Here is a 17291-nt window from a genome sequence, read left to right as displayed (position 1 = left end):
CAGCACCTTTGTCTTGACTTTCCCAGCCACCAGAACTGTAAGATATAAATGTGTGTTGTTTCAACACACAATGCTCAGACAGACACATTGGCTCACATCTCTAACCCCAGCACTTTTGGAGGCCAAGGCAGGCGGATCATTTGAGGTCAGGAGTTCCAGACCAGCCTGGCCAACATGGTGAAACCCCATCTCTACTAAAACTACAAAAATTAGCTGGGTGTGGTGCCTGTAATCCCAGCCACTTAGGAGCCTGAGGCAGAAGAATTGCTTGAACCCAAAAGGTGGAGGTTAGAGTGATCCCAGATCATGCCACTGCACTCTAGTCTCGACAACAGAACTAAACTCTGTCTCAAAAATGACAATGACACAATGCTCTTGGGCCTACGTTTGGTACTGGTACAATAGCACTTCCCCTCCTTAGTCAGCTCAGGCTGCTATAACAAAATATCATAGACTGGATAGCTTAAACAACACACATTTGTATCTAATGGTTCTGATGGCTGGGAAAGTCAAGATAAAGGTGCTGGTCATAATCAGGCCTCTCATAAAAGACTACATACAAATACCCAATAAACTTATGACTAGGTGCTTAACCTCATAGTCATCATGAAAATTCAAATGCAAACCACAGGGACAGATATACCAACTAGTAAGGCTAAAATTTACATGACTGCCCGGGGGTGGTGGCTCATCCCTGTAATCCCAGCACTTTGGGAGGCTGAGGTGGGTGGATTATGAGGTCAGAAGATCAAGACCAGCCTGGTAAACATGGTGAAACCCCGTCTCTACTAAAAATACAAAAAATTAGCTGGGCATGGTGGCAAGCGCCTGTATCCTCAGCTACTCGGGAAGCTGAGGCAGGAGAATCACTTGAACCTGGGAGAGGGAGGTTGCAGTGAGCTGAGATTGCGCCACTGCACTTCAGCCTGGGCGACAGAGCAAGACTCCATCTCAGAACAAAAAATTTTAGTGACTGACAGTATCGAATGTTAGTAAAGACATGGAGTAACTAGAAATCTCACACCCTGCTGAGAGGAGTAAAATTTGGCACAACCACTTTGTAAAACTGTTTGGCAGTGTCTATTAAAGCTCAGTATGCACATACCCTGTGACCCAGTAATTTCACTGTTGAGTATAGAGCCAACAGAAATATGTTCACATGAACACCATAAGACACATATGAGAATATTCATAGTAGTACTTTTCACAGTAGACCCAAACTGGAAATGTCTGCCAAAATGAAAAAACTAAATCAGTATATTCGCTCAATGGAATACTATATAGGAATAAGGAAGAATGAATTCCAACTACCATGCAACGGATCTCACAAACATAAAGTTGGGCAAAATAAATGAGAGCAAAAGATCATATACTAAACGATTCCACTTATATAAAATTCAAAAATGAACAAAACGAATCTATGGTGTAAAACACTGGATCATTAGTTATTCTTAGTAGAGGCTGGAGAGTTGGCAGGAACTAGAAAGGGGCTTCTGGGTTGCTAGTAATCTCCTGTTACTTGATTTGGATGCTAGTTACACAATGTACTCACTTTATGAAAGCTTTATAAAGTACTTTTCTATGTAATTAATTTAAAATTTTGCCTACAAATTCAATGTTCTTTGGGCATATACATATTCACAAATCATTATGTAGAATTCTGAAGCCAATGTTTAGCAGTTCATCTCCTGAAAAGACTAAATATGCCAATTTGTACAATGTTCTTACTTTCATATGCTGCCAGTCTTGCTTTTTCCCAATGCTACCATTAGTTATAAATTTTCTTGTTAGAGTTAAACTTCTCTATATTGCTTTCAAACTTTTTTTTTTGAGAGAGAGTTTCACTCCCGTTGCCCAGGCTGGAGTGCAATGGCATGATCTCGGCTCACACCAACCTCCACCTCCCAGGTTCAAGTCATTCTCCTTCCTCAGACTCCCGAGTAGCTTACAGGCATGCACCACCACATCCAGCTAATTTTGTATTTTTAGTAGAGACGGGGTTTCTCCATGTTGGTCAGGCTGGTCTTCAACTCCCAAACTCAGGTGATCTGCCCGCCTTGGCTTTCCAAAGTCCTGGGATTACAGGTGTGAGCCAACACGTAGGCCTCTTTCAGACTTTTTAAAACTTTCTTACAAATTCAGAGAAAACAGCAAGAAATTTTAGAAAATAAAAACAGAATGAAGAAACCTAAATTCTAACCTGGCAATCTGAGTTACAGTATGGAATCCCCTAAGAATTCAGGATTTGACAGCAATGTAGACAGGTGAAGGCAATACCAAGAGAGACCCCCAGATCCTCTTCCTCAGATCATGCAGATGGGCAGTTGCCATTCCCCATCCCCAACAGAAGACTAGGGATTTAACCTTCAGGGAGGGCAACAAGAGGTTCAATGGACAAGAGAACAACAGGCAAAGTATAAGGCTGAGTACTGCACTGAAAACAGAATTCAAATAAGCACTTACATTCGCAATGCTAAGACCCCCAGTGTTCTTCCCAACACTTCATGGGATGAAATGGCATCCTTTTAAAAGAAATTAGGCCAGGCACAGTGGCTCATGCCTGTAATCCCAATGTTTGGGAGGCTGAGGCAAGCAGACTGTTGGGAGCCCAGGAGTTCGAGACCAGCCTGGGCAATATGGTGAAACACCATCTCTACAAAAAAATACAAAAATCAGCCAGGCGTGGTGGTATGCACCTGTGGTCCCAGCTGCTCGGGAGGATGAGGCAGGAGGATCACAGGAGCCCAGGAGGTCACAGCTTCTGTGAGCTCTGATCGTCTGCTACTGTATCCAGCCTGGGCAACAAAGCAAGACTCTGCCTCAAAAACTAAATAAATAGGTTAGGTATGGTGGCTCGCCCCTGTAATCCTAGCACTTTGGGAGGCCAAGACGGGTGGATCACGAGGTCAAGATATCAAGACCATTCTGGCCAACATGGTGAAATCCCATCTCTACTAAAAACACAAAAATTAGCTGGGCATGGTGGTGCATGCCTGTAGTCCCAGCTACTCAGGAGGCTAAAGCAGGAGAATCACTTGAACCGGGGAGGCGGAGGTTGCAGTGAGCTGATATCACACCACTGCACTCCAGCCTGGCAACAGAGTGAGACTTTGACCAAATAAATAAATAAATAAATAAATAAATAAAATTAAATGGCAAAGTAAATGGAAGTAAGTAAATGGGGGAGTGATTGTTCTTCATTCAATCTTTTGAAGCTTAATAAAATGGACCTAGTCTCTAAAGTCTAAAAAGATAAAACGAATGAAAGGAAATACATTGTAATAGGAATAAATAACCACTACTCAAGAGGCACTGAGGAAGGACTTTTAAAGAAGGACGTAAGGAAGTGAGGTCAAAATGAACTACAACAGCATCTTATTATTCCACTGACTGATGAACTTGTAAGTATCCATTTTTAAGAATCTTGTATATAAGCTCATTATCCCCTCAATGTTTTTATATTACCATTACTTCATATGTTTGCATTTTTAATGGGCTTTTAATTCCTTTTAAGATAATTTTCCCACTAATATACCACCATAAATATCTGATTTTCAGTGCATTAGAGTATCTGGCAGAGTAACACATATGGTACTTCCAATCTACCCTATTATGTCATTGACTCTTTCACTCATTCATTCCTTCACTCACTTGTTGACTTAGGCATTTTCATATGGGCCAGTAAAAGTTTAATAACTTTCAAAATATACACTTTAGGTAAGCATAACTCTTGCAATGTGAGAGTTTCTGCTTTTATCTAGAGAGGCAAAACAGCATAGAAAACATGGGTTGTGGGATCAAAGAAACCTATATTGGAATCCCGGATACACTACCTATTAGCTGTCTGATTTTAGCAGGTTATTTCACAATTCTGATCCTCAAGGCCTTCATCAATAAAATGAACATACCTCTCAGGATTAGTGCTAGGTTTAAATGAGCTAATGTATGCTAAGCACTTAGCACAATTCTAGCACATGGTAAAAGATAAACAAGCCGCAATTTTATTGTTTCTTGAATGTATTAATAACCTATTTCATATATTTAAGATTTTAAATTTACATTCATCATCTCACTAGAGTTACATCAAAACCAACACACTAACACACTCTTCCCATCTTTTCTGTTGTAGTTTTCTGCACATGGGCTTTTCAGCCCTAAAAAGTGATCTGTAGATAAACAGAAAACAAACAAACAAAAAGGGATAACTGGCCAGGTGCAGTGGCTCATGCCTGTAGTTCCAACACTTGCAGGGCCGAAGCAGGAGGATTGCTGAAGCTCAGCAGTTTGAGACCAGCCTGGCCAACAAAATGAAACCCTGTCTCTACAAAATATTAAAAAATTAGCCAGGCATGGTAGTGCATGTCCGTAGTCCCAACTACTCGGGAGGCTTAGGTGGGAGGATGAATTGAGCCACAGTGGTCAAGATTACAGTGAGCCGTGATCACACCATTGCACTTCAGCCTGGATGACAGAGAAAAATCCTATCTCAAAAAGAAAAAGAAAAAAGGATAACTACTGTTCTACATAACTTAGAATTCTGCTATTCAAATGGCTAATGCTGAATCCTAATTAACGAAAGTTAGGTTTTAGCTGTATGAGAGAAGACTCATACAACCAAAATATGTACACACAGTAAGAGTCAGGTTAATTCAGCACATGTTCATTGATCTTCCAAGTTGCTGGGGCAGGGGAGTAGCAGGGTAGAGGGATATGTTAAATTATTCCATAAACATATTCTGCACATCAACTTCTGTGGTAGGCAGAGTGCTGGACCCTGGATTTGACAAATTATCTCCCCTCAAAAACCTAAAATAAAGCAGGGCATGGTGGCTCACATCTTTAATCCCAGCACTTTGGGAGGCCAGGTGGGCAGATCACTTGGGGCCAGGAGTTTAAGACCAGCCTGGCCAACGTAATGAAACCCCATTTTGTTAAGGGAAAAATACAAAAATTAGCCAGTGTGGTGGGACACGCCTGTAATTCCAGCTATGTGGGAGGCTGAGGCACAAGAATCACTTGAACCCAGGAGGCAGGGGCTACACAGAGCAGAGATCACGCCACTGCACTCCAGCCTGGGTAGCAGAATGAAACTCTTTCTCAAAAAACAAAACAAAAAACCTAAAATACAGCCAAAAATGGAAAAAAAAAATCATAATGGGGGGAGAGAAAGCTGTGGAAGATTAGAGAACGGAAAAATGGTTGCGAACACCGGGGGAGGCAAGGATCATTTTCTTATGATCATCACCTTATACATTTCCATATAAGGTCATCACCTTATATGACCATGACTCAGAATAGTGCTTGGCATCATGTGCAATAAATATTGTTAGAACCAAACATCTAGTTCAGGCAGCAATTCATAAAAGGCTACAGGGAATAAATTCTTGGAAAAGGGTCTTTGACAAAGAATAAATTTCAGTTGACCAAAGACTGAATTAGAAGATATACTTCTAAGACAGGGGCAATAAAATGAGGCCAAATAACAAAATCCAAAAAGAACATGGTCTAAGCAATTGTACACCAGGCATTTCAGTGGTCACATAAATCATGTACAGGAGGTTTGTGGGAGCCTAGGCTGGGAAACCAGATGGTGGTCATATTGAGAACACCCCTACCTCTGTGCAATGAAACAAGAGCAACTGCTGCTGCTTATGCAGGAAAGTTAGAGCATCAGAGTTTGTAAAGATGAAACTGATGACACTGCAAAGCAGGAACCAATAAGACTACAAAACCAAAGCAACCTGATAATTACAATTATTATTACCAATTTAAAGGAGCTGGGCAGAAATGCAGGATCCAGATGAAAAACCATAGAATTAAAACCAGTGAGTTGGCCAGATGCGGTGGCTCACACCTGTAATCTCAGCACTTTGGGAGAACGAGGCGGGTGGATCAACTGAGGTCAGGGGTTCAAGGACAGCCTGATCAACATGGTGAAACTCCGTCTCTATTAAAAATACAGAAAATTAGCTGGGCACGGTGGCGCGTGCCTGTAATCCCAACTACTCAGGAGGCTGAGGCAGGAAGAATTGCCTGAACCCAGGAGGCGGAGGTTGCGGTGAGCCGAGATCCCGCCATTGCACTCCAGCCTGGGTAACAAGAGCGAAACTCCGTCTCAAAAAAAAAAAAAAAAAAAAAAAAATACAAAATAAGCCAGGAGTCGTGGTGGGCGCCTGTAATTCCATCTACTTGGGAGGCTGAGGCAGGAGAAGCACTTGAACCCGGAAGGTGGAGGTTGCAGTGAGACAAGATGGCGCCACGGTACTCCAGCATGGGCAAAAAGAGCAAAACTCTGTCTCCAAAAAAAAAAAAAAAAAACGGGGAGTCTAGAAAAAAATAATTTGGTTCTCCAAAGTTAGGGGAAAACACTATTGAGGGGCAAGTGAGAAGAGGGACCCAGAGAGTCCCTGAGGCAGCTGTCTCTGAATCTGACTACCCATTGGAGGCCTTGAGGAGACTGATAAAAACAGAAAAGAGACTCTCCGCCCTGCAAAGCTCCAGAGATTCTGATTCAACAGACTCAGTACTAGAAGAGAGGTGTGAGTGTTCCATTAAGGACACTCTGAGGAAAAGGAGAACATATGAAGGGAAGTCTCAAAACAGACTCCTCTGATAAATCCCTACCCTGGGGGGCTGAAGGCTCTCTGGGAACACAGGCACACATGAGTAGTTGGCTTTCCCGAGAAAACAGAAAGGCAGAGATGGAGAAAGGAGATGCTGAGGGACTTCAGGCTGGACAGTCTCATTCTTGTTGAGAGGTGGTAAGGTCCTCTCTGAGAGACCTCATTGTATGGAGCAGAGTCTGTCAGAAATGGGAGGGTGACGTCACTGGGGTAAAGGGAAGGACTGCCCAGGAGCTGTGACATCAGAGGTCTGGCAGCAGTGAAGAGCACTTTTGTGACTCTCCCCAGGCACTGGGAAGACGGCAGGCCTGAGATGAAGGGGTTCTAAGATAAAAAGGGGACACTAGGACCCAGACTGGGGAGAGAGGAAAGAGAATTCAGGTCAAGGTCATGGAGGTAGGAGGAGGTCAGAAGCATAGAGGCCTATGGGAATCAGAGACCAAGCCATTGAGAGTTGGGAAGCTGAACTGAAAACTTAACATGTTTGTTTAGTAGGAGGAGGGGCAAAAAGTCAATGTATCACTACATACCCATCATAAACGCGAAAAAGAAAAATAGTGACTATATCAAATGCTGGCAAGGATATGGAGAAACTGGATCACTCATACAATAATGGTTGGAATTTAAAATGGTATGTCCCCTCTGGAAAATAACTTGGCACTTACTTTGAAAATTGAAAATGGACTTACCATACAATCCAGCAATTGCACTCTTGGGCTTTCATCCCAAAAAAATCAAGACTTACTTTCACGCAGGAACTTGTACACAGATGTTCACAGCAGCTCTATTCCTAATAGCTAAGAACTGGAAAACACCCAAATGTCTTTCGGTGGATAAATATTTTAACAAATTATGCTCTATCCATTTTAGGGAATACTACTCAGCAGTAAAAAGGAATGGACTGTTGGTACACACAACAACTTGGATGCAACTCAAGAAAATTATGCTGAGTGAAAAAAGGCAATCTCGGGGATGCCTTTATAATTTCATTTCTGGAAAAAATCATGAAATAGTGTAATTATAAAGATGGAGAACAGACTAAATTGCCAAGGGTTAAGGACTGGAAAAACTGGTGGCCATAAGGGGTAACGTAAAGGCGTGTATGGTGATATTTGAGCATCTTGATCATGGTGGTCATTAGTTAAGGTTACATATAGTCACATAGTACATAGCATAGAGCTACACACATAAACGTACACATAAACTAGTACATGTGTGACTGGTGAAACTGTAATAAGTTCTATGGATTGTGCAAATGTCAGTGTCTTGGCTTTGATATTGTACTATAGTGGTATAAGATGTGGACATTCAGGGAGGCTAGAGGATGAAGGATGCATGGGATATCGTTGTACATTTCTGTGGAATCTCTCTGACAAATCTATGATTATTTCAAAATAAAAAGATTTTTTTTAAGTCAACAAGAAAACGAACCAAGTAATCTCAGAAATATCCATTGAATGACTCATGTATGCCAGTTCCATACCAAACACTGGAGGTATAATTGTGACAAGACACAGTCTCTGACCTCAAGGAGTTCATAATTTGGAAAGGACTCTGACATGTTCTTTTCAATCTCTTACTAACTAGAGAACACAGTTCATGCATGAGTAAATAGCTCATTCCCTACAAACTGCAGGTAACTTCCCTATACTTTCTTAGGAACACCAGTAGACACATAAGAGGAAAGGATTTTGCACCAATATCGCAGCAGATAAAACCCATCCCACTATGGTGAGCCCAATCCACTCACCATTCATCCCTCCTCCTTCTGGTGACATGTTAATTCCTTGATTTTCCTCTGAAAAAGGCCTAACCCCAGCCTCAACTACCTTTATTCAATGAAAGTCTGGCCCTAATCCTCTCCCCTAATCCCAGAGGAGGAAAACAAAACTGGAAATCAGTATTAGACTCTTGGCTTTAACGGGGAAGGGAAGAGCTTTAAAAGTTTTCACATGAACTAAATAGAGCCTTTTATTTAAAAGCCTGGGCCGAGCACGGTGGCTCACGCCTGTAATCCCAGCACTTTGGGAGGCCGAGGTGGGTGGATCACAAGGTCAAGAGATCGAGACCATCCTGGCCAACATAGTGAAACCTCGTCTCTACTAAAAATACAAAAATTAGCTGGGCATGGTGGCACGTGCCTGTAATCCCAGCTACTCGGGAGGCTGAGGCAGGAGAATTGCTTGAACCCAGGAGGCAGAGGTTGCAGTGAGCTGACATCACACCACTGCACTCCAGCCTGGTGCCTGGCGATGGAACAAGACTCTGTCTCAAAATAAATAAATAAATAAATAAAATAAAAGCCTGAAATACTGAAACTGTTTTTGCATCTCAACAACCACTGCTACAGGAATTCTAATAGTCTGACAAAACTTTTTTTTTTTTAAGAAAAAAAAGGCTTTTTTCTAAAACCCTGAAAAAAAGGAATGGTGCCAGGTATGATGGCTGAGGCCTGTAACTTTTCGGGGCCAACACAGGAGGATCACTTGAGCCCAAGAGTTCGAGACCAGCCTGGGCAAAAGTAAGGCTTTGTCTCTACAAAAAAATAAAAGAATTAGCCGGGCATGGTAGCATGCACCTGTGGTCCCAGCTACATGGGAGGCTGAGACAAAAGAGACAAAAGGATAGCTTGAGCCCAGAAGGTCAAGGCTGCAGTGAGCCATGTTCCTGCCACTGTACTCCAGCACCGGTGACAGAGCCAGACTCTGTCTCTAAATAAATAAATAAATAAATAAAAATCAAATAAAATAAAAACATTAAAAGAAATGGAAAAAAAGAAATGAAGGACTTAGGGTACAACATGCATAAACTTTAAACACATTATGCTAAGTGAAGGCAGCCAGACACAAGAGACCACATATTATAATTCCATTTACATGAAATGTCTAAAATAGGCAAATTCAGAGATACAGATTTGTGGTTGCTGGGAACTGGGGGACGGAGGAAAAGGCAAGTCACTATTAATGGATTCCATGAAAGTGTATGGAATTAGATAGCAGTGATAACTGTACAACCTTATGAACATACCAAAAACCACTGAGTTGTTGTACACTTTTAAAAGGTGAATTTTATGGTATGTGAATTATATATTAATTTTTAAAAGGAAAAAGTACACTGAGATTTCATTTAAAATTTGAAACTTGAGCCAGGCATGGTGGCTCAGGCCTGTAATCCCAACACTTTGGGAGGCCAAGGCGGGTAGATCACTTGAGTTCAGGGGTTTGAGACCAGTCTGACCAACATGGTGAAACCCTTTCCCTACTAAAACTTAGCCAGTGTAGTGGTGTGTGCCTGTAGTCCCACCTACTTGGGAGGCTGAGGCATGAGAATTGCCTGAACCCCGGAAGCAGAGGTTGCAGTGAGATTACACCACTGCACTCCAGCCTGAGTGACAGAGCGAGACCCTATCTAAAAAATAAAATAAAATTTGAAACTTGAAACTTAATTTTTTTTAGCCATGTAATTTTCCCTTGAGAAGAAATCTACCCAATATGAGAAAACATCTTCACAGAACTCTAACACTTACTCAGAAAAGCCCAATCTGAAAATCTCTCTAATAAAACCCACTTCTCTCATTCTTACAAATGGGAAAAATTAGACCAAAAAAATGAAATGACTGCCTCAAAGTGAGTCAGTCACTGGACTGTAAGGAGGAAAATTTCAGGCCTCCTAACTTCCAGGTCAATGGATTTTTCATTTCACTTAGTTGCCTCATTACTTTAAAAATCAAAATAACTCTCCTATCCATGGAAATAAGCCAAAAAGATTGAAAGAGAGAGAGGAAGAAATGGAGGGAGATCATTTGTACCTTGTCCACTACATCATTTGCTTACCTGGGAAAGTGAATTATCCTCCTAACACATAAACCTATTGTCCAGGTAAAAGTAGAGTTTGAATGGATCAAGTATCAGTTTCTAAATCTTCTTTTAATAACTGAAGACCCAGTTAATATTATGAAATATAATATAGCAGCATTTTATAGATACTAAAAATGTGGAGAGTGTTTGGACAGTCAAATTAAGTGAAAAAACATATATATAAATAATCTGAACTAAGTAAAGTACATTATACAGATATATAAAGATATACACAGAAAGGGAATCCGTTCAATTTAACAGCAATTATCTCTAAGAGATGGGATAATGAATGTTTTTACAGACTTTCTCTGTGCTTTTCTGAATTTTCATAATTTCCTTTTGAGAGTACACATACCTTTTAAATTGTGTTAATACTGAGTACCTACTATGTGTTAGACATCATGCTAGATGCCTTTAATATATTATTTCTAATCTCACAACAAACTTATGAGTTAGGTATTACTATTTTCATTTTGAATGTGAAGAAACTGAGTCTCAGAGAAGTTAAACAACTTGTCTATCTTGCTAAGTTTAAGAGGAGCGATCCAAGGGTAGCGTTCTTTTATCATCCCTGTCTCCTTGCCTTCTCTTCTTTCCTCTACGTATTAAGAACGTATGCTGTGCCCAAACTTCATCTAATAATTAAAAATACAGGAAGTGACACAAAATGGAAAACACAGGATGCTCTGGAAACATGTTACGGGGCAGGGAGTGGGAAGGAGACCTAGAGTCAGAGGAAGCTGCTACTGGAAAGAGGAGTAAAACTGAGCCAAGCAAACAGGAGAGAATGTATTCCAAGCAGAATTAACAGCATGCTGGAAACCCAACATCTAGCCTTTGAGGATGTAAAATGAAGCCAGGATGACACTACCAATTCCAAGCTCTGTGTGTGTGTGTGTGTGTGTATGCGCGTGCATGCGTGCAGACATGCACACACGTGCATGTATGTGTGTATATATATTTAGATGTATATTTTAATATTTTGATTTAACATAACTATTAATGTTAACATATTAATATTGATTAAAATGTTTAACATATATTTTAATATTAAATTCTGTATTTCCAAACCAATAAGAAATAGACTTCACTCTGTTTTCAGTAGGTCAAATCCCACAGGGCAGGAGGGGGAAGAGAAGGTCAAATCCCACAGGGCAGGAGGGGGAAGAGAAGGTCAAATCCCACAGGGCAGGAGGGGGAAGAGACAGTTCCCACTGTTTCTTGGCCTTAACCCTACCCCCAACCCAATTAAGGCAAGTCCCCTTCCCTGCAGCTGCTTCTCTAAAGAGCCCTCTCCTTTTAACACTAGGTCCCAGATTTTCCCATTTTCCCATTTATCTCACAGCAGCAGGAGTCACAGCTGGGTTCAATCTCCGCACTCCACCACCATCTCCCCTCCCCCAAAGTTGTAAAAATGTTATTCTAAATTTAAACCACACAGCACCAAACTAAAAATGGCTTTAAAAGAGGATCAAACATACCTTGTGCTGGGCTCTTGTTAGATTTCACAGGCACGAATTTCCCTTTTTTTCTCAGCATATGTAGTCAAATGATTCTTAGGTGAAGAAACAAGCATCTCCAGATTTGCAGGAGATAAAAGTGTCTGCTTTTAAACTGCTGAAGGGAAGGGGATGGAGGAGGGCAGAAAGAGTAGGGAGTGAAGTGCTGACTGGCAGGATGCTTCCGGGTTCTGAGAATGTCACCCAGCTCCAATGTTAGCACATGCTAGAGTCTTCCTCACCCCTTTCCTGATCAACTGGTTAGGAAAGTCAGAAGGCCTGAGTACCAGTCCTGGTTATGAGACATTCCCCCAACCCCCAGGTAATTTTCCTTCCCAAGCTTCAGTTTCCTCATCCATAACCCAAAGAGGCTGAACTTGATTAATGGTTCTCAAGCATTCTTTCTCTTTGGCACTATTTTTGTTAATCTATCAGTAAAAAGTTCATTTTCTTTATTAAAGTATAACAGACAGACTGAAACGTGAGCAAACCATGTGTTGAGCTTCAGGAATTTTCACACACTGGTTTAAAAACCAGCAGCCAGATTAAATAACAGACTATTTCCGGCATCCCAAAGCCCTCTTACTTCGTACATTTTCAAGTACTAGAGTTGGAGTGGGGGAACATATCTGAAAAGACTGAAAAATAAGTGTCAGTTTGTTTGACTGATTTTGAAAGAAAATTTGGAGAAATGTGAAAAACATTTCCACAATTCCAATCACTGTGTAGCCTTTCAGAGCAACGTCACGTGAATTGACTTATTTAATTTCCCTGACCATTTCCTAGAATTACCATAGTATTGATTTGAAAAAGACCTGAGCACATAAGTGATCAAAAATATGAGATGAATGAAATGAATGGAGCTTGCATTCGAGAGGCTGAGCACATTGGCAGTGACATGAAGCACATGAGAATGACAGCATTAAACATAGTGCACAATCTGGGAAGGGGGCTGAAAAAATACCTAATTCAGCCACGGTAAAGGGTTTAGACTGTAACCAAGTACCCACCTTTTTCTAAGAGAAAGAATTACTTTTTTAAAAAATATTTTTTCTTTTCTCTTTCCTCCTTTTCCCTTGTTCCTCACTTCCTACTTAGCTCTTTAGAAATGCAATTATAACCTTTACCTTCCCTTCACCAGACACTCCCTACAGGGCAAGCCTATCTGTGTGCTTACTTAGAAACTCCAGAGCCAGAAGTCTATTAGACCAGGAGACTGCCTCAAGACATAACAAATTAAAACCTAAAGCATGCCCGTGACGAAACTTGCTCACACCTGGAGAGTATCTCAAGATACTGGCCGCCTTGCAACCCAGTTCTGCCTGAGAGGGCTCCAGCTCAACCACCTGGCAGAGAAAGCACCAAAGCGAGTCACTGAGACCCCCACTGGCTCCCTCCCTCCCCTGCATGCTGTTTATGTCAAGTCCCCCTTTGAAAACTGCTTTTTTGCCCCGAAAGTGAAGCAGTACCCTTAAAGGCAGGAATCGGTACTCTTCCTCTCAACTAAGCTTTAGAATAAAAGTTACAAGATCAAGTTTTCTAAAACTTTTGGAAGCTCAATCATTCAAATTATTTTGTAAATTTTAGATCATGTTGAATTGGGAGGTGAAAGTTGACAATTACAAATCATAAAATCACAAAAGTATTAAATATTTGAATGGAGGACCAGACTCAGAAAAATTATGAAGTGTTTTAGTACACATATTCTCTGGAACAAAACAACACATATTTGTAAGAATTTCAGAGCACATATGAAAAAAGGTACTGACAAGCTTTTAATAAGCAAGAAAGAGTAAAAATCAACATATATTCTTTATTAAATTTATCTGTTTAAAATGGCATTGTTTTTGGCCTGCAATTTTTATTTTTTAACATAGTCCATTTAAAAAAACACACAAAAACAGACATGTTTAACTTCCATCTTTAATAGAGTAGGTTGTAGCAGACTGGTTCTGATGAGAGAAATTAGAAAAACAGATAAAATTTTAAAACATCTATGTGAAGTAATAGGAAAGCTACTAATCAGCCAGGATTTGAGGAGCCAGATCTTGGAGAGAGGGGATGCTCACCGAGGTAAGCCTGGCTTTCTGCAAGCCCATTTTCCTACTTAGGATATTTGCCAACTCTTAGCATGGCATAAGAAGCTAAAAAGCCAGCTGCTAAGACACAGAGAGGCCTGCAGAACTTTAGAGAGTTTCAAGGGCTGCAGGGATTAAAAGTGGAGTTTAGGACTGAAAAGGCACATCCTAGAGTAACTCACAGCCTGACAAGGATTTTCTCCTTGAGATATTCCTGACTCAGCTAGCTGCCCAGAGGAAGAGGTTAAGACAAAGAGAAAGCAAATGAAAAGTACAATGAACATTTTGCTGAGTAGAGTTTTCAGCAAATTCACAGTATTAGGGAGACAAAAATTAGTGTTTAGAACCTGTCAAGAGGAAGGGCTGGTGAGAGACATCTCAGACTCTCAATCAGTTCCCCTAGAGGCCTAGGATTGAGAGAACCAGAAGTAGACCAAACCTTAAAATTCTGCAAAACAGCCTTAATTGGACTGAGTGCCTGATTGGATTAAAGTGATCTCTGGTCTACTTCTGACAAGGAATAGGACAAATACTCTCAATAGGTAGATGATGTCATCCAGAGCATTTTCATACACAATACTGGACATATAATAAAAAATTGCCAGGCATATGAAGAAAGATATCCAAGAGGAAAAACAGAAGAAATAAAAAGACTCACAAATGGCCCACACATTGAAGTTACTAAGCAAAGTTTTTAAGATGACTGTGATTTATATATTTGAGAAAACAGATTGCAAGGTGAAGAATCTATTTTGTAAAAGAATCTAATAAAGGCTGGGCATGGTGGCTCATGCCTATAATCCCAGCACTTTGGGAGGCCAAGGCGAGCAGATCACTTGAGGCCAGGAGTTCAAGACCAGCCTGGCCAACATGGTGAAATCCCATCTCTACTAAAAATACAAAAATTAGGCAGGCGTGGTGGTGCATGCCTGTAGTCCCAGCTACTCAGCTACTCAGGAGGCTAAAGATTGCTTGAACCCAGGAGGTGAAGGTTGCAGTGAGCCAGGATCACACAACTGCACTCCAGCCTGGGCAACAGAGCAAGACTCTGTCTCAAAAAAAAAAAAAAAAAAAAGAATCTAATAGAAACTCTGGAACTGAAAAATAAAAAATGAAATTAAGAAATTAATGGTTCTGTAACAACAAGTTAGACACAGCAGAGAAAGCCAGTAAGCTCTAAGATAGGCCAGCAAAAAAATAACAAAACTAAAAAAGAAAGAAAAGGGCTAAGTATACAGAAAATATAAAAAGGAATATATGGGGCAGGGTAAAAAGTTCTAACATAAGGTACCGAGGGTACCAGAAAGAGAGAAAGGAACAAAACACTGTTTGGAGAGGTAATGGCATGAGAATTACAAAAAAACTCAAGCCACACAGATTCAAGAAGAACTGAAAACTCCAAGCAGGATAAATACAAGGAAAACCACACCTGGGACACATGTTGAAAACCAAATAAATTGAGAAAAGTCTTAACAGCAGCCAAAGAAAAAAGATGCAATACCAAATAGCAACATAAGACTGACTGACAGCCAACTTTTCCAAGAAAAGATGAAAACCAGAAGACAATGGAATAACATTTTTTAAAGTGCTGGGGGAACATCTGCTTCCCCAGAATTCTTTGCACCTAGTCAAATAGTCCTTCAAAAGCAAAGACAAAATCAATTCATTTCCAGATGATAAAAAACTGAGAATATTTCTTTCTAGCATATATGCACTACAAGAAATCCTAAAGGGAGTTTTTTCATGCAAAAGGCAAAGATTTCAGAGGGAACACACAAAAAAAATCAGAAAGAAATGAAAAGCAATGAATAGGGTAAATATGTGGGTAAATTTAAACGAATATTGATTCCACAAAACAATAGTTTTAGTGTCCTATGGGGGTTTAATAAAGTATAATTAAAACAAAATATAATAACACAAAAGACAGAAGGTGGGGTGAGGGAGAAGATAGGATAAATGGAGTTAAAGTGCTCTAAGATCCTAACATTGTCTGAAACATGATTAAGTAAAAGTAGCACTAGGGTAATCACTTGCGCAGACACACACACACACACACACACACACAGAAAGAAAAGTAAAATGAAAACAAATATCTATCAATGTTAGTAGAGAGGGAAAGGGGAAAGTTAAAAATAATGCTTGATTAATCTAAAATAAAGTGGTATATAAAACAAATGGGACACAAGAAACAAAGATTAACATGGTAGCTACAGCGTTTAACATATCAATAATTATATTAAATGGTTTCAATACTCAAACTAAAGACCATATTGTCAGACTAAATTTTTTAAAACTCACTATGGCTGCTTATAAAAGATACAGATTACATATATGGACATAGAAAAGGTAAAGTATAGGCCAGGCACAGTGGCTCACGCCTGTAATCCCAGCACTTTGGGAGGCCGACACAAGTGGATCACCTTAGGTCAGGAGTTCAAGACCAGCCTAGCCGACATGGCAAAATCCCATCTCTACTAAAAATACAAAAATTAGCCAGGTGTGATGACATGCACCTGTAGTCCCAGCTACTCAGGAGGCTGAGGAAGGAGAATCACTTGAACCCAGGAGGCAGAAGTTGCAGTGAACTGAGATTGTGCCACTGTACTCCAGCCTGGGTGACAGAGACTCCATCTCAAAAATAATAATAATAATAATAATAATAATAAAAGTAAAGTATAAAAATAGGAAAAGATCTACCATGTATCTATTAACCCAAAGAAAGTTGGTATACCTACATTAATATCAAAAAGGTAGATTTTAAGGAAAGGAGTATTGCTCAAGATAAGGAAAGACATTTCACAATGAAGATATAACAACTATAACTGTATATGGTATGCACCTAATAACAGAGCCACAAAGTTAAGTAAAGCAAAAATTGGCAAATATAAAAGGAAAAATAAGGAAATCTAAAATCACAATGGAAGAGTTTCCCCTCTCTCAGGAACCAATAGAATGAGAAAAAGAAAAATCAGTGAGGATACAGAAGATCCATACTTCAGGATTAACAAGTTGAAATAATTGACATATACAGAACATGGAACCAAACAATCTTAGCATGCACATTCTTTTAAGTATACATATAACATATAAATATAAAAGTTGACCATATGAAGGGCCACAAAGCAAGTCTAAAATGTTTCTAAATCATCCAAAATATATTCTCTGACTACAATGAAAGCAAGCTAGAAATCAACGGCAAAAACAGAACTAGAAACTCCCCAACTGTTTAAAAAT

General features: G+C 40.1%; 1 protein-coding gene across 8 annotated transcripts in view; it reads right to left on the bottom strand.

The window, feature by feature from the left end:
* Window positions 1–17291, bottom strand: part of DNAJC6 (DnaJ heat shock protein family (Hsp40) member C6) — a 169468-nt gene that overhangs the window by 131914 nt on the left and 20263 nt on the right. For 2 of the 8 annotated variants that reach the window (XM_021667684.2, XM_021667683.2), the window contains exon 2: window positions 11962–12097. The exons of 5 other annotated variants lie outside the window; for them this stretch is intronic. Coding sequence is in view for 2 of the 3 variants with exons in the window: in XM_021667683.2 (XP_021523358.1) it covers window positions 11962–12019 (58 nt within the window). In the remaining variant the exon portion in view is untranslated. The remainder of the gene's footprint in view (window positions 1–11961; window positions 12098–17291) is intronic. One more of the 8 variants, XM_012442722.3, reaches the window with a different exon arrangement.

The sequence above is a fragment of the Aotus nancymaae genome, unplaced genomic scaffold (assembly GCF_030222135.1).
Source record: "Aotus nancymaae isolate 86718 unplaced genomic scaffold, 86718_ANA_hifiasm-v0.15.2.pri h1tg000007l, whole genome shotgun sequence".
In the NCBI taxonomy this organism is placed as follows: Eukaryota; Metazoa; Chordata; class Mammalia; order Primates; family Aotidae; genus Aotus; species Aotus nancymaae.
Note: the sequence above shows the minus strand (reverse complement) of the source record. Positions and strands in the feature narration are given on the sequence as shown.